The sequence below is a fragment of the Merops nubicus genome, unplaced genomic scaffold (genome assembly GCF_000691845.1).
Source record: "Merops nubicus isolate BGI_N331 unplaced genomic scaffold, ASM69184v1 scaffold4800, whole genome shotgun sequence".
NCBI classification, from domain to species: Eukaryota; Metazoa; Chordata; class Aves; order Coraciiformes; family Meropidae; genus Merops; species Merops nubicus.
Window position 1 is genome coordinate 80,274 of NW_008583425.1, and position 25,124 is coordinate 105,397.

A 25,124-nucleotide genomic window follows, 5' to 3' on the forward strand; every position below is an offset into this window, starting at 1 on the left:
TCTCCTGCAGTGTAGGATTGGACTGAGCACATCTGCTCAAGAAAAAAAAGGACTATTTCAACAACATTTGACCTACAATCCCCATAAAGGGAGAAGGGACTGGACAAATGTCTCTGAAGTCACAAACTGAGCACTAGGGAGCTGTATTTCAAGAGGTAATCTGCTCCCTATCTCCCATCTTTAATTTTGACTATGAAACCCAACCGCAGAGAAAACAAAGAGAGGAACTTGGCATTAATTACTAACTTGTAACTCAATACAGCATCCTCTGCGGAGGGCCCTGTGTGGCTGCAGCACTCTGCAGCAGGACGAAACCACGGCAGCCGCTCCCTTCCCCAGCCCTGCGCTGCTCCGGGGGCTGCTCCGCTGGCCACGGGCTCCCCGTAAACCCACTGCAGATGACTTCTCCCCCTCTGCAGCCTGGCTGGTGGCTGATACGTCTGCTCCCATTCCCATGCACATGTATTTCCCACCTGGCAATGCTGAGCCAAGAACAACAGTGTGATGGCATCTCGTGTTCCCTGTGCTGGGGGTACCACTCCCAAGGGCTGCTCCCAGAGGACCAGCTGGTGTAACCTACCTCACCTTCTACATTCCATTCAGTTTTCTGTACATTTAGTCTGTCTTTGAGCATGACATATCCTCTAGATACTTGTGTGCTGCAGTGAATGACATAAACATATATCTGTGCACAAGAGTATTCAACAGAGCAACGTGGATATATACTGCTAGTGTCTAACACCTTCTGGGTGCTATATAAAGTCTTCCACTACACTAAGATGGTTGGTGATTATTTACCTGCTATAAAGTAAATAATGTCATGTTTCTATGTACTGTGTATGGGAATGTATCTTCGTATATTTTATATTAAAATAAAGGAAATACATTCCCATAACCAGCCTCTATTATTACACAAATTAGGCAAATAATGCAGTGGCATACAGCACAGTTGTGACATGCTTAAGTTAGGATGGAGGCTGATTTTTTAGGGTTTAAGTGAAAAAGTACAAATTGCCCAGCCTGGCCTGCAGGACATGTGCACACATTTTGTGGAAACCAAAGTATTAACCACACCAACTTTAAATCACTATATCCTACCTAAAGAGAAACTGGAAGCAGTTCCCACAGACCTCAAAAAAACAGGCAAACTCCTCCAAATCACAGTCCAGAACCCCACGCTGGATTCCGCTATTTTTGGGTCAGATCCTGACAGTGGTGATGGAGCTATAAGGGAGGTGTATAAACGAGCCAAGAAGGACTTTATTCTTTCAGTGTGTGGGAGAATCATTAGCTTAATTTTTGTGCTCTGAAGAGCTTGCTCTCAGTCCCACTGATGGCATTAAAGGAATGGATGAAGTGCTGAAACATGGGAATTTTCTCCAGTCTGCACAGTGTATCACCTAACGAATACCCAGTTCAGCCCATGATTGATAGACCTGTATTAAACTACACACCTGGCCTGCTAACTCAGGTAGATAACCTGTTGAAAGAAAAACATTTCTCATCAAATAAGGCACATGGTATGTTAAATAAAATACCTAACCTAGTACATCATGTCAATATTAAATCAAATTTGTTGCATGTTGAACAGCTCTTCTGAGAAGCAGATTGAATTATCATGCACAGCTAGTGATGACAAGATTACTGTGCATTAGCTTTCATTAACTGATGTGCCAAGTTCATATATCACCTGAGTTAAAATTAATGTATGGCATGACGAAGGAGATGTATCAATAAAAGGCAAGAACCCAAGAATCTGCAATTTCACAATGCATTCCCTTTGATTTCCCAGAGATTCCAATCTCCTAGACATTATTTTGTCAAATGAGATATTTTTGTTTCAATCTAACAATGGACAAGACACATGAGAGAGATGCTTGAAAGCATCCCTTATGGAAAACAGGCCCATTAGATTAATTAAGCTTCCTGCAGAATTGACAAAATAATGCCTTACAGAATCTGAGGGGCTGGAAGCAAAGGGAGATAACTTTTACCTGTATATTCAGTTTTGCTTATCAATTTTAAAATGAATTGCATCTGCTTGTAAGAGACTGCAAAAAGATTTTGTGAGGTTCACTGTATCTCACTCAATCTGTACATGTTAAGTAAAGAAAGAAGCAAAACAAGAAAGATAGCTACCCTGTGTATGTAATAAGTAGATAAGCACACAGTCCTAAACAAATGTTTCCCCTAAATTGTTCTGGAATCTGAGAATCAGCTCAATTCTTTCTAGCTCAGACAGTCCTAAAGCATGCCAAGGATGACTAATTCACATCACGTTGCCTGCAGTCTCTGCTCCCCCATCTACACAACTTCTCTTCTCTGTAAAGACTGAGCTTTCATGGTTTTAAGGCATACAAACAATATCTTAGCACAGTTGTTGTGCTCCCCATGCCTTTGTTACAATTGCTTTATAATTACCATTTTTCTAAGCTGGTTTGATATCCATTAGTTAGATTTAATGTATGTTAAAAGAAAGAGCTAATGGGCACTTACCAGGAATACAAAAAAGAATAAAAAATCCAACAAAAACCCTTCACTTTGCCCTCTATGCCACATATCACTATAAAAATACACCGTTGCCTCTGTCTAATCCTGTGATAGAAACAGAAAAAGCTAAAACTTCATCCAGTTTTTACTGATAACACTGACTCCCTTTTCAGCTTCATCTTACAGTTTATGTTTTTTAATGGCTGGTAAATGGTTGTGGAATCATTAAAGGTTGGTTAACCTTCTCAGTCTAATTTTGACCTACAAGATACTTAATTTAATCATTCCCCCATAGAAAAGGATTGAATCATAATGTGCAGACATGTGGTGATGGCCATATTACATTAGATCTTCATTAACCCAAGTTAATAATGGCTTTGTACTAATGGAAACCTCCCCTTCCTCCTAATTTTTTTTCACCCCAAATTGGAAAGCTCACTTAGTGAATACTCTGCATCTGATGCTAGATAGGGAGAAAACAGTAATTGATGGGAAGATTAAATACTGAAAGCCAGTGTAAAATTTACAGTATTTCCTAAAAAGAATTTTTTCCATTCAGAAGAGTTTCCTGGTACTAGTTTTCTTCCCCACAGTGCATGGGAACCTCATGCCCCCACTCACAGTAGGAACACTTCACCCTTTAAGTGATTTTATTCATTGCAACAAGGTCCAGGGAGCAGAGGGACAACACACCAGAAAAGCAAAGACAGCAAAACCAAGTTAAAATGAGGGGTATGATGGGATCCTGAACAAGTCGTCAGAGTACAACTATACACAAAATTACTTGTATATAGTAAATGTAAAATATCATCTTTTTTACCAAAAAAAGGGGCTGAAATGTGCACGTGTTACTTATCTTCTTAACTGATCAGTAAAACTAACAAGCTTCTTCCATTCCCAGCACGGGGAGGTGAGGCATGGGGTGGGAGGGGGCTGCCTCCAGGGACACAACTTCCAGTGCTGCTGAGCCATCCCAGGTTAGGTTTATTTACCCTACCTGGTGTACCAGTGGCAGCCTAAATGGCACAGCATGGACCTCCTTGTGGGTGAATTTACCTTGTCAGTAAGAGTGAATTTGAGAATGGTATTTGGAGAACTGCTGTAGTGTTAAAGACTAAAACATCCCAGCAAACAAACCTCTATCCTCAACTTAGAAAAATAAAATGTATTTGAAGCACTTTCAGATACTCATTGTTAAGGATTTCAAATGAAAAATGGGGAGCTGACTCACCAAAGGTGCTGAGTGGAGTTCTGCAGGTAAACAGGAACATATGCAAGGCATCAAGATGACAGAAGTGCCTGATACTCTACTGCAGATGTAATAAACGGCAAATACACTTGAACTGCATCCAGCATGCTCTAGATAGAAAGCTAAATAAAAACAGCACTTTCCTTCTGAATGATAGTCCTTCAGTCGTAACTGATAGCTACTGTCATTCTCTTTCACCATTATTTTTGTAATCATTGGTAAATTTTGACCTTTCAAGCAGCTAACCTAATTCATAAAGGATGCCACTTCCTAATTAGTGGAGACAGCAGATTCTCAGCCTCAAACAAGGCAAAAGCCAACCTAATGAGAATAAAGAGAGCAAGCGGGTCTGGGGAGATGACTGAGCAAGTTGAAGAGGCTGCTGTCATCTGGAACGGAAATAATACCTTCTTATTGTTAAAAATGAAATAAATACCTCTGGAGAGAAGCTGAATGGATGGAGTGAACGTGGCACACACATGGGCAGAGCTGAAGATAACTCCTGCATGGCAGCCTACAGCCTACTGAGAGCCCACGTACCATGGAGAAATAACAGAAGTAAAACTTCAAGATGGGCAGCAGCACATTCAGCCTCTGAGCAAATAAGTTTTAATTGCATAAATCAATAAGCCTCAGCTCAGCTGAGTTCCTGCAGATGAATCCCCTTGATTCCCAGGGGCTAATTCAAAAAATGGAGAAAGTACAACTGAGGACAAGATATCCTGAATACTACCACTAACTGTACTTACAAGTACAGCTAGGTTTCATGCTTAACTGAAAGCAGATGCAACTAGTGAAATGATGCAGAAAATCTGAGACACAGTACATCTTCCACAAGGCTTGAATCCAATACTTGAATTTTGACAATATAATAAAATAAAAATAATATAATAAGATGTAATATGTACAAAATCTATAATATTATGGTATTTGTAACTGCTGGTTAAAAGGAAGCAGGGAGTAGACCATTGCAGTGTTGTAACTCCTTCCTAGAGCGATCTCAGAACTTGATTTCCACTTTTTATTTTCTTTATATCAGCTTGGCCATTTTTTTCTGGACGGAAAAACCACCACTCTGGGGATTTGCATTTTTTTCTCACCTACAGTCCTATAATTCACTTCCTTGCTCTTGGGACTGGATGTTTCTGAAAAGGAAATTAAGAGCATAGATTTCATAACCACTCACCTCGAAACAAAATGGGAAGCACTAGCACATGTGTCTGCAGAAAAACAATTTCTTATCTTCAAATTGTGCTCGGCTGAGCAAAAGAACTTAAAAAAGAATATTGTGTATCCTAAGTTTGTATGTAAGGTGTAAGAAAATAGAGTTGGGTTGGACAAAGCCACTTTTAATAGCACATAAAGTGCAAGGGTAAGAGGAGTGCCTACCCAAGCTGCAGAAGATGGTGTGGCACTGATGCATATAATTAGGCTGGTGATGAACCCAGAAGTAATGTATCCAACCTGTGAAGAGCTCTGGGGCAACTGGAGGAATCTGTTGAGACCTGCTCTGGCTCTTGAAGATTTCACTTTTCACCAAAACATGCAGTATTTGCATTATTTCTAGCTTCTCATGCTGTCACCAGGAGCATGGCACACACCTTGGCTTCCCTGGCCACATCAGCATCAGCAGCCGAGTCAGCCCAGGCCCACCAACCTGTTCAGGTGCTCTGCTGAACTAGGACCTATCTAAATGAAGAGTACTAATATTAAGTTACATCAGCTCTGATGAAAGAATATTGAGCATTTTGATATGAGCAGCACTATGGTGTTTTTGGAATGGGTCTTCATGGAAGAAAGGGGTTTTCACTCAGTGACCTACTCATTTTTTAAAATGAAGCATTTTCTCTTCAGATCCCAAGTGCCGCTGCTTTTGTTTGCTCCTTGGCCACCCAGCAACAGCCACTCAGTTCCTCCACTGAAAGAACAACCTGCAGGACACCAGGAATCTCTTTAGGAATTGTACTGTCAGGTTGGAGAAGAGGAAAAAGCCAGAATCCAAATTCTCCACATGAATATATATACAAATGCAACTATATGCCTTAAAAGATTAATTTCAGAAGCCTTAAATTGCAGTTTAATTTGAAAACTAATTCAGCCTCATAATTGGCTTTCTGTTCAAATCACTGAGGCTAAAGATTTAAATTCTTAATATTCAGATGACTTTCAAGTTTCTGGCCCCATCTGTGCATTAGTCCATGGTGTTAATCTCTGAGGGAATCTCTGCTGGCATAGAAATAAAATAAACAAACTGGGACACTAGTAGAATAATCGGCTTTTAAAATCCTTGGTTTTTTTTATATACTGCTTATTTTTATGAGATTTCTTTAACTCAAATTTGCCACATATAGATTTGGCTCCCAGCTATTTAATTTTTCACGTGGCACACTATCAACAATTATTGTATCAGAGTTCCATGAAATCAAGAGATGGGGAAACTTTAAATTACAACTTTCTCATGTAAGAAATACTAATATGCCTTTATTTTGGAGGAGTGTCCATACTTAGCAGTCTTTCACAATGCTCCTAGGGAGGGTGGCAGGAATTAATTCTCCTACACAATACCATGAGAAAGAAGAGGTGGATGAAACTCCAATTTAAAAGAAGCCACTTGGACTTTCTCTCTTGACTTGAAAGGGACCAAGATGTATCCACAGAGTTAGTGAAGTGGAAAGGATGCATGGGAATTGAAAAGGCCAGTCTGACAGGAACAAATTGTTTTGGAGAGATGTGTTAATTTTTGACAATCCTTCTGTTAAAACAAAATAGATACAACCCAGAGCAAAGCACCCGAGTCACTGTAGAGCATTTCACATTGACCTTTTCAGAACTGAACGCTTCAGTTAAGTGAGACATCCACATCCTACCGTAAGGTACATTTTGTGGGGGTTGTATCAAAACTAAGCTTCTGCAGTGGCCAAAATAATCTTTCTCCATCACATTTTTCGTTTTGTAATTAATTTCTCATTTTTCTTTTACATTTAGGCATTTTCATTCTACCTTACTGAGCAATTTTTAAATTTTTTTTTTAAAAGTGCAGAATTTCTTTTGGAATGGCACCCCCCTAAGACACCCCTGAGATGCTGCAAGCCCAGCGATGCAGTAACTGGTGTTGTACCGAGGGGAAAGCCCACGGCAAAGCCCAGCTCCTCCCAGCTGTGAGGTGGTGGAGCCCGCAGGGTGCAGCTCAGAGGCGTGGGCTCTGGGAGGGCAGCAGAATCCTCCCAGGGTAACCCGTCCTGCTTTATCAGCGCCTGAAAGGCAACTTCTGCAGCTCCGGGAGAACTTTGCTGATTAAGGCTGCCAGAGGGACCAGGGGAATTTCAGCTCGAACTTGCAGCTGCATTTTTAAAACTTGGCTGTTCCTCACATAGAGGCAAAGTTCAAAGAAGCAGAACATTATTCGATATGAGTAAAACATGGTCTTTTAAGATACACTTTCAAACACTGGCATGTTAAATCAAAACAACTTGTAGAGGGGAAGAGTAAGGAAGAAAGATGGTCCTGTGGAAAAGAAAATCTTGCATCACTAGTCCTGTTCTGCGTTTTTGGAAGGGCCTGCATTTACACATTTAAACTGTCAAGCTGCATGACCTTAGGCTAGATAAGCTAGAAATGCATTAAAATGTTTTCCAGAGAGTATCAGAAAAGGGAAAAGAAATGCAAGTCAGTCCAAGAGCCAGCAGACAACTGAGGATGTAGAGGGGCCAGGCTTCAACACATATCTTCACGCTACAGAGAACTTTACTCCACCAAAAACGGGCTCCTGATTTCCAGAATGCTATGCTACAGTGTAAGACACTATTTCAATTAAGTCATTATAATCTTAACCAGCAACAACAACCTATTATAATTAATAATACTTGATGATTTCTTTTCTATTCCTGTCAAGGGTTGCTTCAAGGTGACTTGCACACCGCAGAGAGCACGCTCCTTGGAAACCCAGGCAGTCTGAGTGCTCTGCAGTCTGGGAAGCCCCTTCACTTAAACCTCATCAGACTGTCTCTAATGAGTCTCTTCACATCGCTGCCAATTCTTCCAGCTCTTAGACAATCTCCTTTGAAGGATATTTGTATTTTAGGCTAAAGCAAGCTTGCTTCTTCTGTGGGAGGCTAAGTGCCCAGCAGCATCACAGGTTCGAGCACACATCCTTGCCGTGCTCCCATTTTCTTGGTTCACTCCACCTCCTCTTGGCTTACTCACTGCCAAGTCAGTAGGTCACATCTTGCCTGGCCACCCTCCATCCCCTGCTGGCCCAGGCAAGACTGGAGCTGTCCTGCTGGGTTGGGGTGAGGCAGGTGCTCTCCCCCAGCTGCCTGGAGGGGCCGGGTAAGGTGGTGGTGCAGCTGCCCCGGTGGCAGAGCCCTGCCCGTGGTGCCACAGGACCAGGGCTGTGCTGGGCCAGCCCCACAGAGCCCTTCCCTGCTCCCTCTGCACAGGTCTGCTCCATCCACCCTGCAGAACCCTTACCGGGGCTTTCCCTGCAGCTCAAGGTCACCCTGCCCTGCTCACTCTGTGCTCAACAGAGTATTTTTGTCGGTCTTGCTCTGTGAAATTTCCATGGGTAGAGCTTGAGCTCCGTATGTCCCTTTTTTCCGTCTTTTTTTTTTTTTTTCCTTAAAATCTGGGCAAAATTCCTACTGATTTCAAATAGTCATTGGCTGCTCATGCTAGCTGCCCTCAGAGTCAGCATTTATTTGGTGGACTCTAACACCCTAGCTATTTTTCTCATAAGAGGTGTGCAAAATTATTAGGAACATTGCAGATACTGTGGCAATCGAGTAACATTGCATTTTTAATCACAGCCATTATAAAGAGGCATATGGAAGATGTGAGAAATAACAATTGTGTAGGATATCCAGGGAAGCATTTTCAGTCCTCAGGCATAGTTCAATAGCAATGAACAGTGGAAAATGAATGTTGAACTCCTATAACTTATAATAAGATTTCTTAGCTTGCTGGAAGCCAGTTTGTACTTTATACATGGATATACACACATATGCATAGATCTATTTACAGATGCATGTACACGCTTACTGTTGAATCGATACTGAATGCATTTGGCTGTTACCACTAAGAATATGCAATGTCCTTCATTTGCTGACTGCCACCACAAATAATCATGAATTCTGGCTGCATATTTTTCTCTTGCAACACCTGGTGTGGTGCCTCCTGAGTTATCAAAATATTCTGAAGCATCTTGAATTATAAAACAGTCTCCAAATCTCTGCAAGATCTATGCTTGGCTAAATACACTGTCTAGACTTGTCTGCACAAAAGAGGGATACATAACTTTGAGGCAAAGGAGGAGCAGGCAGACAGCCACAGTAACTCTGTGTGTGACCTATCACTTCCTCAAAGACACAACATTGTGTTTTTTGCCAAGTACATGGAACGAGGGCCCCAGATACCTAAACTCCCAGGAGGTTCTACACAAGCGAAGAACAGAAATTCAATACTAATATCAAGTTTTAAAAGAGCACCGATTAAACAGGAAGGAGCTAAAAAAACCCCCAACCAAATACATCAAAGACAAATGTAATTGCTTTTGAATAAAACCAGATTACATTCTACCTACCTGCCTTAAAGGCAAGCACTCCAGCCTGGGATACAGAATACCAAAAATGACTCGTAGAAGCTGAGGCACAAGTATTTTGTAGGCAGTTACCCTATTTTGATTTAATAGCTCAAAGGCTTATCTGGGTTTCAGACAAGAAGAGGATGCAATTTACTGCTTTTTTCACACAAATAAGCAGAGCTAGTTAAAACATTTGGGAACACTTTGAATATTGATCTGTCCTACAATAAGATGTAAGAAATCTGATTTGCAATGGAAATGTTGCATCCATCTTCAAATCCTGATATGCCCCAAAGTGGCCTTCCAACAAAAGTCAGAAAATCCTCTGCGAAGATGTCATTAGAGCCATCAGCTCAGGGCTTTCTCACATCCCCTCTGCCAACCAGGACTGGGATCAGCACTTTGAAGCTGGTACATCACGAAAAGCATATCAAGAAGGGAGCTGTACCTATTCCTTCCTCAAAAATAACACCATGTTCTGTCCCCACTACGTGTCACCACAGGAGTCCACTGCTCACAGTGCTGAAAGACAATCAATCACGATTGTGAATCACCTTGTTAAAAACAGTGGCCACCAGAGACTTCCCTGTGACACCTCAGGCAGTGCAGAAGCCATGATAAATGTTTGCTGACACAAAAGAAAGTCACGTGGTATTTAACCCCTCAGTTGGCAAACAACTGAGGATAAAATTTGTCTTAGAAAAATCTCCATCCGATTTCAGGAGACTTCCAATTGTACTGGTGACACTTTTCATAGTATAACTGATCTTCAGAGAATGAATACATTGATACTAGTTATGCTAAGCCATAAGCTAAACCAACCCTGCTACCATATTGGGAACTACCTGGTTACATCACACTCAGAAAAGAGATCAACAATACAGCTAAAGAAAACATTAAAGACCTGTATCTTTCCAAGCATATAAACATGTCCACATAAAAATCTTCACTTGTATTCCATGTACATCTTACACCCTCACTAATTTCTCACCCCCAAATTTTCTGGAACTCTTTGTTTTTTTCCCTATTTCACTCTCTGCAAGAAAAGTCCCCAGGGATGGAGGATGCACCAGCAATTTCAGTGGGAATATTCCCATTTCAGTAGGCCCCAAATAAGAAAGCATTTTCTTCACACTTTGGGATACTGACCTCCTTGGAGTCTGACTGGGTGCCAGATATTGAGTTTTACAAATGCCTGGATTAAATCTCAAAAAGGCAGGTATTCAGCATTTCAGGCACAAGGTCAGTGAAAGGCCAGTGCTGGGTTGGCTTCCAGTCCTTTGGAGTGAGGATAACAGCCCTGTCCACGTGTAAAAAGCACAGGGGAATGACAGTACAGAGCATTACTCTACAAAAGCATGGCTTTTGCAAATCCCACATCTGGGAAGGGACCACCAGGATCCACGTTCCCTCTAACTCAAGTCTGTACTTTGCTTCATTCAGAGAAAGATCCCAGTCAGATTGTTCTCACCTCCATCAGTCTTCAACAAAGAGCCAGTAGCAGCAAACCTCTCCTACGTTCCCTCTACTTCAAGAGGAGGCAAAGCCACCATGCCAGACCAGTGCTGGAAAGGTGGTGATAACTGTAAGACTTTTTTTTTCAACTGTACCTGGTTTAGAGCCTTCATCAACAGATCCATTATAGACTTGGTTTATAAACTCCGGCCTGTTGTCATTCATATCAATCACGTAGATGTAAAGGTCAATGGGATTCTCCACCTTGTTGCCATTCATATCCACTGCATGAGCCCGGAGCTGGGAATAAGCACAATGAAAGCATAATATCAGCAATTGGATTTGTTGTAAAATGAGAGACTGTGTTTTGTAAGAATTGACTTCACCTCGTAAATACTTTCTCAAAATTGCACTGAGAGGGTATCTAATTCCAGCAGAAAGCATTGACATGGTTTCCATCTACACTCTACACACAAACACTTTTTCAAGGCTTAATATAATATCGAAATAATATTTTAAAATAGCAACTGTCAGTGGAAACAGTTTAACTCTGGTGTAGTGATGTTACCTCCTTCGCTGTTAACACACCACTATATTTTAATTTTTAAGACATACTAAACCCTGTCTGACAATCTGAAAAGCAAATTTTGCGTAGTTGCAAACAGAGCCAGGAAATGAGTTTGACTTGAGAGGTTACTTATGGGAACCTACAGACTTTCATACCCACAATAACAGGGATTAATCAGTGAGGAGATTTCAGAATGACATTGGTATCGCTTATTCTTTGTTTAATCACTGTCTCTAGGAGCAGCCACAGCTACCAATGCCATTTCTCTATGCACTAAAAGATATAGAAAAAGTCCTTTTCCTTCAAATGATGGGAGCCCCTGTGGCACTGAGAATGAAATATTTTTCTCAGGGCTTGACTAAAATATCCAGTGATGAAGCATTGCAATAACCAGAGCCACAATGTTAAGTCCTCGGTTAAACTGGAATTGCGGCTTTATCTTATTAGCAATAACCACCAGTAATAATACTTGAAAACAAGAGCATCTGTTTTCTGAACAAAAGGGACAGATACAGCATGTCAAAATGAGTAATTAATAAAACAAAGCAATCAACAATAGTCTGGAACAATCAGTAATCAGGTGTAAAAAATGGATAGCTTTCTCATTAAAGGAACAGATGGCTACTGGGAATGGTGTGTGCTGCGCAGTGCTGCCGACGCGGCTCCAGAGGGAAGCCCAGCCAAGGGAGGAAAGGCTGCACGGCCCCTGAGGATGGCTGGGCAGCAGGGAGGCATTGCTGGCTCTGAGTGCTGCAGACTTTGCTTGCCATCCCTCTTCATTTCAGCACCTGTGAGCATTGTACAACCTCCACGGAACCCGGGGCAGGCGCCCGGGCTGGCCGTGTGACACCCTGCAGGGCTGGCAGGACGAGGGACGAGGGCTTCACAGGATGTTACCCTGGTGCAAGGGCTGGCTGCAAGAGCGGTGCTGGGGGACAGGGGACACACCAGTTCATGCCTTCAGAGGGATCGTGGCCTCTGATCCCTCCCTGGGCCATCAGGCTGCTGCCAGGAGTCGGAGCTCCTGTGCCAAAGGAGGTCTCCCGCTCCTCTGATGCACGACAATTAAATGTGCTAATTGCATTAGCACCGGACTCTGTCTCTTGCTCTCGCTGCGCCTGTGATTGATGCAACTTTCTCCTTAATGTATGGCGTTCAGAAGTCCAGAGCTTAACAAAAGAAGCTGCACGCTCTTAGGATGGGCTGGATTAACATTTAATCAAGCAAAGAGAACAAACTGCCATGTGAAATGAGCTGGGAGAAAAACGTTTCTTTTAAAGGAAGTTAAGCAGCATTTTTTCTTTAAAGACTGCAGAAGCCCGGCTCTGTTTTCAGTACAGGATGTACCATTTGTATTTCATGACTTGTAACACTCCTAATATCTGCATTTCTTGCCTGCATACAAACTGCTTTGACTCCCACCTGTTGAGCCATCCTTCATCACGTCGGATGTAGCAATTCAATAACTTTACCAGTCAGAGGTCAGACTGCCTTTGAAAAAAAAGTAATTCGGAGTTAAAATTAAAGTTATTATCTTCAAACTGAGGCAGCACTGGGCTTTCTCTTGCTGCATTTCCAGCAGCGGAAACAGTTCCATTCAGAGATAAAGCAGAGAGCAAAGCTGGTATCTTCCCTCTCAGATCTGACTCTCCCCCTGCAAATTTTTAATTACATTTGATAGCTTTTGTCTGAGATCTCCAGGAGTAAGGGATTTCTCAGCAATCCCCATCTACCTGCTTGTTGCTCTCACTAAGCCTATGTACCCACAAACGCACTACTGAGGGCACTCAGGCTACAGAGACTTCATAATCAAGGCTGCAGGAACCTCTTCAAACCTGCAGGGACACACAGAAGTGTCACCCATGTCCCGAGCCCAGCACCAGCCCCCTGGCTGAGCTATGGGAGGGAGGCCAGTGCCTGGAGACTGGGGCACTGGTGATGGCACTGGTGCCCCAACGGACAGGTTTTGGGCAGCCAGAAGAGCGCCTGCTCCCCCTGCTCAGCACAGCCTGTGCCTTCACACCCTGGGTTGGGCTGGTGTCTGGGTGTCCACAGCTGCTCTTCTGCCCTTCAACACAGTTGTCACTGCCACCCTTTCTGCACACCCTCTTTCCTGCTCCTTCCTTATCTTCCTTCAATGAAATTTTCTTCTTTTTTTTCCTCCTGTGCTTGCTTGCATGAATTTTCTTTATTCATATTCTTCTAACAGTTCTCATGTGCCATGTGGGAATCCTTCCATGACATGTTGCTCCTCTGTGGTCAGTGCCAGTCGCAGCTCAGGGAGACGAGAGGCTTGAGCCAGAGGGTTGAATGTCAATTCAGCTCAATGGGAGCTCTTACTCATTAGAGACCATTCCCAGCAGAGAGAGCAAAGGAAGGAGGGACTCCAGTGGGACAATGTTTCCAGTGGGAAACTAGTTGTATCTCCAAGGCAGATCAGATACTGCATCTTCCTTCCTTAATTCATCTTCTCCCTCGTTCTCCTGCCCTACTCTTCGTATTAATGAGGCATCCTCAAGCTGGACAACACACCTTATTCTGGAGTCATTCTTCAGATGCTGAGACAGGGCTCATTCGTGCGAGGCACAGTTTGAGTCTAACGTGGTGCTTGGTGGCTTAGGCTGCCATCTGCTCCCACCTGTGACCAAGAGGGTGGTTCGGTGGTCCAGTGATAGATGGGATGACAAGCAGATGCATGCAAGTGCTTTGAGGCACTGGGCAAGGCACAAAAGGTGATGGCTGTGCTCCGCCTGACACACCATCATTTAGAGTGGGGAAAACCACCAGTGAAAAGGCCAGCAAGCACAACCTGGGCCACAGGACACATGTCAGACACAGGTCACGGTGTCTTGCTGAAGACACAGTTAAGAAACATTTATAAAAGTTGATCTGAAATATTTACGTCGTCCCCAAGAGGGAGAACATGACAGGAATTGAGAAGGAATAAATAACAACCAAATGAAATACCTTGCAGAGGGTTCTGAAAAATTAATACAGGTAGCTGGCTAATCTCTAGCTGGTGTATTGCTCTGCTGTACACCAGCCAAGGAGCTGGCTCGATATTCTTTAACAGGTATTGTTTAAAAATATGACAATCATTGCTATCATATTCAGCAGCAGCTACCACAGGTCTCTGAGGTTTTTCTCCTGACAGCATCCCGTGTAAATGTAGCTGTTGGCATACAAATGATTCAGTATCCTGATTATTGATTACACTGGAGGCTAGTGGTATCTGAAGGTATCTGAAGTCAAAGTCAACACAGCCAATTGTGTTAAATATGAGTATTACTTACGCACTAATACTACTATTACAAATACACATTATCAATCAGTGACAGGGCTTTTAAGCAATATGCATACAATGCCTAATTTGTGTACCCTTAATTGTGATTAAAAGTTCAAATTAGAGTATTGGAACACAAATAGCTGGCGTTACTCACTAGAACCTGGTTCAAAATACTGGAATTAGCTCTTGCAACCTTTAATTTTCAGTGAACTTCTTTGTCTCCTTGCATTTCAAACAACTCCTTCTCAGCTTATAACCCATCTGTTCTGCCCCAGCCATTTCTGAGACAGTGTTACATCGGTCTGATGCTGAAGGCATGCGTACACATGTCCAGAACTGGATTAGGACTTGCTTCAAAGTCTCCTCATTATGCACATTACTCGAGTATCATAAGCAATGACTACTTACTGACACATTTATGTTGATGTCTTTTGAAAACAGAGCTTGCAAAATGTCTTGGAAAACTAACCCGCCAAATTACTATCCCTTGTACTTGCCAGGCCTAGCTGCAGTTTGATATGAAACCGGTGTTTGGATCAGAGAAGACATTCAGTCACTAATTCTGTCAGCAGTACAAACAGGACTTGGGGAACGCAGTTAAATAAGGCCAAGAGAACTCATGAATATTAAATATTACTACCTGCTGAAACTTATTTGGCATGCAGTAAACATTAAGAGCTGGCTACGAGGCGAGATGCAACAAGACACGTGTGCCGCAGAGAGACGGCAGCAAGATGGGAGAAGGGAGCTCCTGCTTGTGCTGGGAGCGTGCCCCAAGGCTGTGTCTCCTGACACTGGCACTAAGGATGCTGGAGCAGCTCCCACAGCATCACTCAGCACAACACGTGCAGTTCTGCACCACAATGTGGTATTAGTTAAGTGGCTGCAAAACCCTTCTCATTTTCCTCCGCTCATATTTGCAGCTGACTCTGCGTCTGGGATGTCTGCAAGGTCCCGGGAGAGTCTTTACTCTGGTTGGTAGTGCAGATGAGAAAACAGATGAGGCCAAAATAGGGCTGAACTTGCAATCACTGCCAGTTGTGCTGGGAGGTTAATTCAGGAACGCCAGCACACATTGCGCCGGGGCAGACACCAGGAGTCACAGAGGCACACACGTCTCTGCATATATCAAGCTTGGAATGATCCTCCCTAAAAGTTCAAGAATGATGTTGAAAACAGGGGAAGTTCTGCTACAGAACTCCCAATCTAATTAGAAAATATCTGTTTCACCTTAGGGAAAAAGGTAGGTTTCATCAGACAAATGGCTTGCTAAATGCGGGGAGAGTTAAAACACTAGTATTTTAAAAATGGCAGTCCTGAAGCACTACAGATAATTATGTGTAAGAAAATATGTGTTGAAAATGTGGGAGTTAATGAAACAGAACTCTTCATATGTAGCCTCACAAACACTTGCAAATTATTATTATTTTTTTTTTTTTATAATTAGTTTTTAGATTACCTGCGAATGAAAGTGGCAAGGACAACACTTGTCAGTGATAGAGATGCTGAAAAGACTCTCTTCTGTTTAGGGCTGCAGAAAACCTGAAGCTGTCCAAATGCACCCACGGTCAGCCAGAGCAGCAACCCCGTATCGGACAAGAAGCCCATGATCTACTGGGTAAAAAAGCCCAGAGACCAGGGATGGTGCCTTGCAGCTCCACTGATCCCAGTTGAAGAGTTAAGCTACTAATCTGAGCTAAAGAAAACTCTACAGCAGATGTCAAACTGATTTAAGATGGCCAAGCTCTACCGTTCAGATCCAAGTCTACACCTCAGTCACTGCTCTTCCAGTTCTTGGTATAAGGGTGGCTCCAAGTCTTTCCTTTCAATTGGAGAATCAGCTAAATAAAGTGGCATAAATACATCAACTTCTCAGAAATGTACAATAACCAAGATTTTGGAGTATATCTTCTTTCTGGACGCTGGCCTAATTTTTTCCACTTTCTAGGACTGTCCATTCCCACTGTAAGTTTCTGTACAAGTGTTTGGGTCGTTGATTTGTACATGGAGTATTTATAAATGCTTTGTGAAGGATTATTACATGAACAATGGATGGTTCGATACACTTTCTGTCCATTGAGATTGAGGCTGAAGGATCTAGCAGTTGTTTACAGTCATAACTTAAAATGTTCTCCATTACCTTCTACTGTTCTGCTACCAAAGATTTTCTATCGTTTACTGTTCCTGTCTATAAAGTCTTGTAACATACTTATCAGTTGTTCATTCTCTATAAACTACATCTTCCTGCAACCTTCAGAGTGTGAACATGCTCATTTACATACAGATGTCACTAGTTCAAAGTTTTTGTAGGGCACAGAAGTCCTGTGGTGTGTACGAGTCAGACTTATCCAGTCACCTTTGCCAAGGTGAGGATTCAATTTACTGAATTTGCTGTAACCAGTAGGTTAAATTTGTTATCATGGGGCACATGACTTGTTATTATGGAGAACAAAATCTTTTTCATCTTACGTTTCTGACTGAGAGTGTCTGATAGTAGACATCACAGTGGCTCCATCAAAAGCGCTAACTTGTATATTCTATTATTGACTACACTGTTATAATAGCCTGGCACTGCTGAAGCAGTATCAACACTGAGATGACACATGCTGTATCTCATATATTCCTTTTCAAAACAACTTCTCTTCATATTTTCCTAGGCAAAACAAACAAAATAATTGTTCTTGTTCACAGAGGATAAAATAATTTTCCTTCAGATCTTCTTTTACCCAGGGGAAATCTCTTTTTCCACCCAGCTAAAGAGGTAATCTATTTTCTTTATCCTTCCACCCCAGTCCAGAGGCCGTGTCAACATGGTTAACTTGATAGCTGATAGAGCGGATAGAATGTGCACCTCGGAGGGCACAGCCAGGAGCCTGGTGTGGGTGGCAGTGACCCGCTCCGTGCCCTGACACCGCAGCCTCCCTGGGAGCAGCCGTTACCATGCTGAGAGACGTGGCTAATGGGGATACAGAGCAATCCATGAAACAACCTTTCAGGATCACTCCAGGAGAGAACTAAAGGGTAGACACAGAAAGGGTTGGAAATTTTGCAGGGCTATCAAGCAAGGTGTGACAAGTTGTTTTTAGCAATTTATGGGACTGTATCTGCTGTGCAATTACGCTGTGCTATATAGGGGCTAAGATTTATATCAAAACGTAATGGCCAATTACAGCCTAAGTATTCTGCAGGTAGAGCATTTTATGAACTAGGATAGCATCAGGCAACACTTTTGAATGTAATTAATCTTAATTATTTTCCTCATATTTATTATTAGCCTATCTGCATATTTAAAAACCTATCTGACACACCCCCATCATACGGCCTGAACATCTCCTAATGATTTAAAATGAAAAATGACTATACCAATTATTGCATGTTTAGCTGCAGTACTGATTCCCAAATCAGTCACTTCCCAAGACATGCTAATGTAGCGACTGGCTTCTCATGGTTTTGGGGGATTCCATCCACACATAAATTTGCATGGGTTTCATATGCAGAATGAGGTTGCGCCACTTTAAACAATCAACTCTGACTTTGTGTCCAAAAAGGACATCAGTTTAAAGCCACTTTGCACTGATTTGGCTGATTCAGCACAGGGAGGTTACTCTAAAGGAAGGCAGAAGCAAAGCCAGCCTCTCCACACACACAAACAACTGTTCCAGCAGACTAAGCCTGGGACCCACACTGCTGGTTAAGCCTGAGCACTCTGGTGCAGTCAGCTCCTCAGGTCTCTGCTGACACAGGGAACCAGTCCCATCTGTGAACTGGACTCTGAATTTGACCCAAACCCTCTGTCTTCCCAAAGCTGCACGCCTCTTCTTCAACCCAGCCATCCCAGCATAGTTTTGCTTTGAGCTTGCAGACCTAGGTAAAACTCCAGATGTTTTATGCTTACGTGGTAGGAAGCTCTTTCTTCTCTGTCCATGGGGCGGGTCACATACATCCTGCCAGACACAGGGTCAATGCTGAAGACTTCCATGGGCGGCTGGTCAGCCCCCACGCCAGTGATGCTGTACCTGATATGGATCTCTTTGTCCTTATCAGAGCGAATCTGGATGAAATAACAAAGACAGCAATTGGTAAGTTTTGGATGAAAGCCATATGGACATTTGAACAACTTTAAAGATCTGAGCTTGGAAGCTGCATAAATGTAATACCACTGTCAATTTTGAGAAAGGAGCTGTATGCCAAACATTTGGGAAAAAGCTAGGAAAAGTATATTCTACATATTTTCAGCTATTTTTCTCTTCTTTTATTCATGACAATCCACAAGGAATCATGGAAATTCTGACTTCTTGCCTTAGATGTGGAAGAATCTATATGCACACACAAAAAAGCTCTTTACACGTTACTGAAACCCTAAAGTGTCCAAACTGTTCAGCCATACCCGGAGTCTCCCAGCCATTAATCACTTCTGAAGATGCTGCCTCAGTACCTGCAACTGTGCACACAAATAATCCCAAGAAATTTGAAGAACAGGGCTGTCTGCTCGCTCTTTCCCCAACCCAGCTGGCTCAACATGGCAAGGTTGGAGTTGTCTGGTGGGATGTTACCATTTCATGTGACTATTTGTTGAGGAAAACAGTGCTTAGCACATTGCTTTTGAAGCCCCTTCCCTCCCATACCTTGAGAACACAACCACAAACTGAATACGTCACGACAAATTACATGAACCTTGGATACAGAGATGAGAAAATAAAAAAGGGAGTTTAATATGTTGTCCTAGCAACCCTGACTATCTCTTTAAACCCAAATTTAATTTTCTGATCAAATGCTGAAAGAAGTTCTTGCAACAGCATGACTGTTCCTGAAGGGAAGTGCAAGGTAACAAATAATTTACCACTCCCTGCACCATCACAAACTGTCTTGGCAGTGTGTAAATAGCAACATGCATAAATTTTTCCCTAACAGGTCTATGGATACAACACAGTAGTGGGAAGATAACAGAAATCTCGTAGCTGAGTGCATGTTGGCATCTCTGCTACAGCAGCTGCACACTCGGAGGAGCCTGAGTGGGCTTTGGGGGATGCAGGAGTCCCCCACACCCCCCAGACAGCCCCACCCTGGGGATGGAAGGTGGTTTCCCAAGGGAAGAGGAGGCTTCAGTTGTCAGGCAAAGGGATGGGGCTGGGGCTGTGGGCTGCTCTCGCACTCCTCCCACGTGTGGCCTGATGCAATTTCTTCCCCTCCTGACACAGGAGGCTGACAAGGCTGAGCGTGTCGGTGCAGAATTATATCAGATCTCCCAGCTCAGAGACTCTCCTTTGATGCCTTTGTCCAGCTCATTACCAAGTTTGTACACTGCTTTCCTTGTACTGTCTCCACCAAACTGTCTGCTCCCGTTAACGGTTAATAATGTCAGTTATTACTAGACACTGCCAGGATTGATTCGTGCTACACCTACACTTGTGGAGCTGAAGGTCAGGGAATAGAGACAGTTTCATCTGTCTTTTCTCTACAGGATTCACTGCTTGTTTAGGCTATTAGTACCAAGGAAAACTGATTGGACTTACACTCCTATAATCTCTTCAAAGAGGTACTGAGGACATTGTGAAAGTGCCCACATGCTGCACACAACAGTTTATACAGGTTTCTGTGGGCCCAGTGAGTATTTGCAATAGGGACCAGAGTAGACAGGCACGAATCCTAATTTCATTAGCAAATCCATGAGTAAAAACACTATATTAAAATCAAGCTGTGTTTGCACAACTGTGGTTTTAATGATGGCAACTGACTCACCAGCTCAATAACTGAAGTTGACAGTCCCCATTTTTAGAAAGTCAGCTTCCACCCTGCTGGGCAGATGGAGCTGAAAATTGAATTTATGTGAATGTCTGTGCAAATGGGTTGCTCAAGTTAGGGAGTTCAAGCCCTAACCCACTACCTGCGTGCTTGTAGCTAGGCTCAAGGTAAGTGAAAATGTAAGAAGCTGCTGCTGGACCTCCAGCTTTGAGTCAGTGTGGGGTTCTCATCTTAGAAATTAAAAAGAAAGGCAAAACACAAGTAACTGGGGACACACAGTTATGTGTCTGTCTCTAGCAGTGTGTGTCTGCACAGCTCCAAAGGACCTGCAATGCATCACAACAAAAACACACCTTCACCCTTAAAGTTTTTCCTTAGCAAAGGCTGAAGGAAAAAAAAACAAATCCAGGGTATCTGCATTTTTGCTGTCCTTTTGCTCACCGAAACATGGCAGCTGGGAGGATCTCCCCAACCCCAGCCTGGCTTAACCATGGCCATGACTTGAGCACAAGCACCCAACAGCAAATAAGTCTCTCTCCAGGGAACTAAATGGAAGCAATTTTAACATGCATTTTGGAAGGGGGGAGTCTGTTAGTTCTTCATGGATATTTTTCTGCTCTATTTCCTGTTGCATATAGTACCCAGATGCCATTGTGATAGAAGCATTAGAAATGCATAGAAGGAGACAGAAACAGGGAAAAAGAGGCTGGATTTAAATATTCAGTGCTAAAGGCACTATATTTTATTTTCAAGAAATGCAGATAAACAGAAGCTCTCTAAGAAACCTATGTACAGTTTAATAAAGTGTATGCTATGGTATGTCCTTGCAGCACTTTTATTAGCATTAATAGCATCTAAGCTGTCTGTATGTAAATCATTGCAGATCTAGGAGATGGAATATATCATAAGACCCAAACGACTTGCCCAATTATAGTAAGAAAAACCCATGAGTTAATGATACTGCACTGAGCAAAACAAAGCTAGAGGAATATGTGGCAAATATTCAGCAATGAGTCATTATTTGTTGTTAATTGCCATCATACTACAATGGGTTGCCTGTTACCTGTACTTAATTCCAATTCCAGTAGGAATACAAGGATGTGAAGTGTTCAGAAAAAAATCATGTTAAGAAGTAGCACTTGTCACAGAAAGTTGCAAAGACCCCTGACAATGAAGCACGGTGTGTATTAATACCAGGGAGATACTCATCACACAAAGGCACATGCTTTTTATATTGGAACATGTAATTTTAGCACTCTTAATGAGATTTTTTAAAGAAAATATTTTTTTCAGTAATCCTGTAACATATTGACCAAAGGTTTCATTTGCATAATTCCCAGGGTGCAGTTTAGTAAATCTCATTGAGAAGTTAAGAACATTATCTGAATACAATGTAAGGTCTACTTCTTTTGTTGAAACTGTTCCTGGAGCAGTTTACCATAATAATAACAATAATACTAAGAATAAAAAACCCTCTATTCCCAAGGAGCTCACTAGATCAGGAGAGAAAAATTACTGGTTGCAGGAATTTACTGGCTCAGGGGAGAGCTGCTTTTTCCATTTATGCCTGGAAAGTGAGAAGATGGTAACACATCCATATGATAATCTTCTGACTGGAGAACACACACATGAATTTCTTCATTTATCTCTCCTTTTATAATGCAGTCAAGAGGTATGCAGGGTTCTGGGTTACAGAACAGATGGCAGAAAGGGAGTTTTCCTTAGCTGCATTTATATATTTTTAAATCGGAGAACCCTTGGAGCTTTGAGCTTCTCCAGTGCCAAGCATGGTCCCACACTGTGTATGATGATGTGAGCAGGATGAATGATGATGGCTGATGACTGTCATAAGAGGAATTTTCTTGTAAAGCAGCTTTTATTCTTAAAAAAAAAACCCTCTGGGTTGGAGCTTAGAGTGGATTGTTACAGTGGCAAAGGAAAATGCCTGACAGTGAAACGCAGTTTATGGTGGAAGACAGGATTGGGTTGAGTGATCTCATCTCATCAACACAGGTGGCATTCTCCATGCAGGAACCCTGGAATGCTGAGTATCCTCACCTACACTGACAGACAGAAATGGACCACCTGGGAACTGTGGGTTCCAAAATGTGCGTTCCAGGGCATCCAAAATGGAGCACAGGGGCTGCTTTTGATAGTTGGAACTCAGAACCAGAACACCAAGAGTCTGCCTCAGCTCTTTTTTCCATAAAGTATCCCAGTAAAAGAAGAAACTGGTGTGACTTCACACGAGTATTTCCCACTGCAGATTCTGATATAACAACTAAAATTTGTGAAAATTAACATTGTGCCTCTTGACCCTCCCATCCCAGCAGATGACAAGAGCCACCACAGATCTCCATAACTCCTGTGCCAGGAGAAGAGGCAATGCAGACTATGGAATGCTGTAAGGGCATTTGCGGGCACCAGTGGGTCCAAAAAATTACACAGTTTTTGGAGCGTGACACTACCAGAAAAAAAAAAAGTGTCCCAAGCGAGATTGTTTAGATATCAAAGAAGGAAATGCCTGGAAGCCTAGGAAACCATGTGTGAAAAGAAATTCTGAACAAAAAAGGACAACTGAGCTTAGAGAAGAGAACATGGGACTGTAACAACACTATTTGTGTAGCTAATAAACTATATTTAGAGGATTTCACTGAGCTGCATGTGGTTGGGGTTTTGCCCATTACCATGTGATGGTATATGTAAGTGCCTAGGCATGGATCTAGAGAAAGCAAAGCAGGGCATTTATCATCTGGTGCATTTTCTATCCACAGAGAAAACCAGAAAATACATTTCTTTTGAAGTTCTCCAACTTGCTCTAGAACATATGGAGTTAAGAATGCCCTTCAAAAAATACTTAGTTTCCCAAATCTCCCATAGAATACTACACAACGCTTGCACTGACACGACCTGGGGAGACATAGACTTGATTTTTTTGTTTTATAAAACCCATTATAATTATTAATGAACACATAAAATAATGTAAATGATAAGCAGTAAGTGCCTTTTATTATTAAGCTCTTAGCTATTTTGCCCATTAAGAAAACCAAATTAAAATAATTGAAGACTATAATCTGTCAAGCATTCAAAATGCTCCATAGAAATTCAGACAGGCAAACATATTCAATGTCTTTAAATGAGCACACTTAAGAGTCAGTCTTAGCATTCCAGCATTGGCTCATTAATTTTAGTGGAAATATTTTAATTCAGCTACTCTTGCTGCTTATTGAAATCCTTGCTAAGGACTTAATTAATTTTATCTGAACCCGCAATATGTTTAAGAGTCATTTGTATAAAAGTTCTTAACTCTTATTTCACAGTTGTTTTAGAAGGCAGCAAAAAGACAAATCTCTGTATTTCCAAACAAACTACTGCATGCTGTTTAAAGAATCACATATGGTTTCAATAAGGAGATGCAAAAGTTAAATGAAAGAGTCAAAGTCAGAGAGAAAAATGAAGACAGACTTGGAGACCCAGCCAGGTTAAGGTGATATTTATTAACATCTGTCCACTTTTATCACACTTGCAAATGATCCCAACCTATTTCCCAGAAAGGGAAAAAGAAAACAGAAGATCCTCTAAACCACTTCAGTTATCTTCAGAGAAGAACACCTATTCTGTGCTTTGTGAGATGCTTTAACGTGGAAGGGACAGCTATCATGTTTGAATAAAAGGAATATTTCCACTAACACTGGCCTTAATAGCAGCCTGCAAGCCATTACCCAGCACTGGACAAAATGACTACCAACTGAGCTGTTTCCCATGGTGGTGGTACTGCAAACAAGGTTAGGCAGGTAAAGATCTTTACTGGCAAAGAAAGAAAAGATGAAAATGCACATTTGTAAAAGTGAACTTCTTTCTTCCTTAAACTGGGACTAGTCTCTTCTCATATATAACTTTCTAAAAACTTTGTATCTGGTGTAAGATAGCTAGATAAAGAAAAGACAAGCAAGTCTTTCCGGATGGAAATCCATCCTTCTGTCTTGAACACTTAAGAAGACATCAATTTCTTGGAAGAAGTGGTTTTCTTCAATTTCCTGGAAGAGGTGGTTTTCTCCTTCCACATACTGTAGAGACAGAACTAAGGACTATGCTTAGACTAATTCTCACATGGTTTACATTCACTGCAATGAATGCCTTTCTTCCTGCAGTTACAAACAGCATTTAGCTATTATCATTACTACTACGCAAAACCTGAAGTTTCTTTCTTTTCTTTAAAATACAAATCCAAAGCCAAAATGTAAAAATGTTCCCTTTGTCCCACTGGCTGGACGCCTCTGATGTCAGGTTAAATCCTCCTCTGCTCCAGCAGAACTCCGTGCAAAGTGATTTACAATGTATTTATTTTGATGATAAAATGGAGTAAACCCCGTACGTCAGAGAGATTAAAGCTGGCATTGAACTTCCTGATGTAACTGATGATGATGCATTAGAGAATGAAATGCAACTGTAAGATGTCTGAACCCCAAAGAGAAGAACCTCTCTTGCACGCCTGGCCCGTGCTCTGCCCCTGCAGAGGAATCCCTTCCCCATCCAGGTCACCTGCTTCTTACCAGGAGGAGTTTGCTTCCTCTGCACTGACCTTGCGAGCACTTGGCCAAGGCGCACCACCAAATGTTCAGCTGCTGAAGCTTCCAGCACTTCACAGGTCCTTTGGCTTCCACACAGGTCCCTCTGCCCAAGGGCTGCTTTCAAACGCAGCAGCTCCCTTCAGGCCAGTTCCACCTACGTGGATACATTTCTCTGGATCTTTCCC

At 42.2% G+C, this 25,124-nt stretch overlaps 1 protein-coding gene across 1 annotated transcript in view; it reads right to left on the reverse strand.

Annotated features, from left to right (window-relative positions):
• The window catches only part of CDH4 (cadherin 4, type 1, R-cadherin (retinal)), a gene marked incomplete at its 5' end in the record, with an annotated part of 174,111 nt that overhangs the window by 79,870 nt on the left and 69,117 nt on the right, over positions 1 to 25,124 (reverse strand). Inside the window, 2 exons of the mRNA XM_008940541.1 lie at positions 10,928 to 11,072; positions 18,522 to 18,677. Coding sequence (XP_008938789.1) covers positions 10,928 to 11,072; positions 18,522 to 18,677 — 301 coding nt within the window. The remainder of the gene's footprint in view (positions 1 to 10,927; positions 11,073 to 18,521; positions 18,678 to 25,124) is intronic.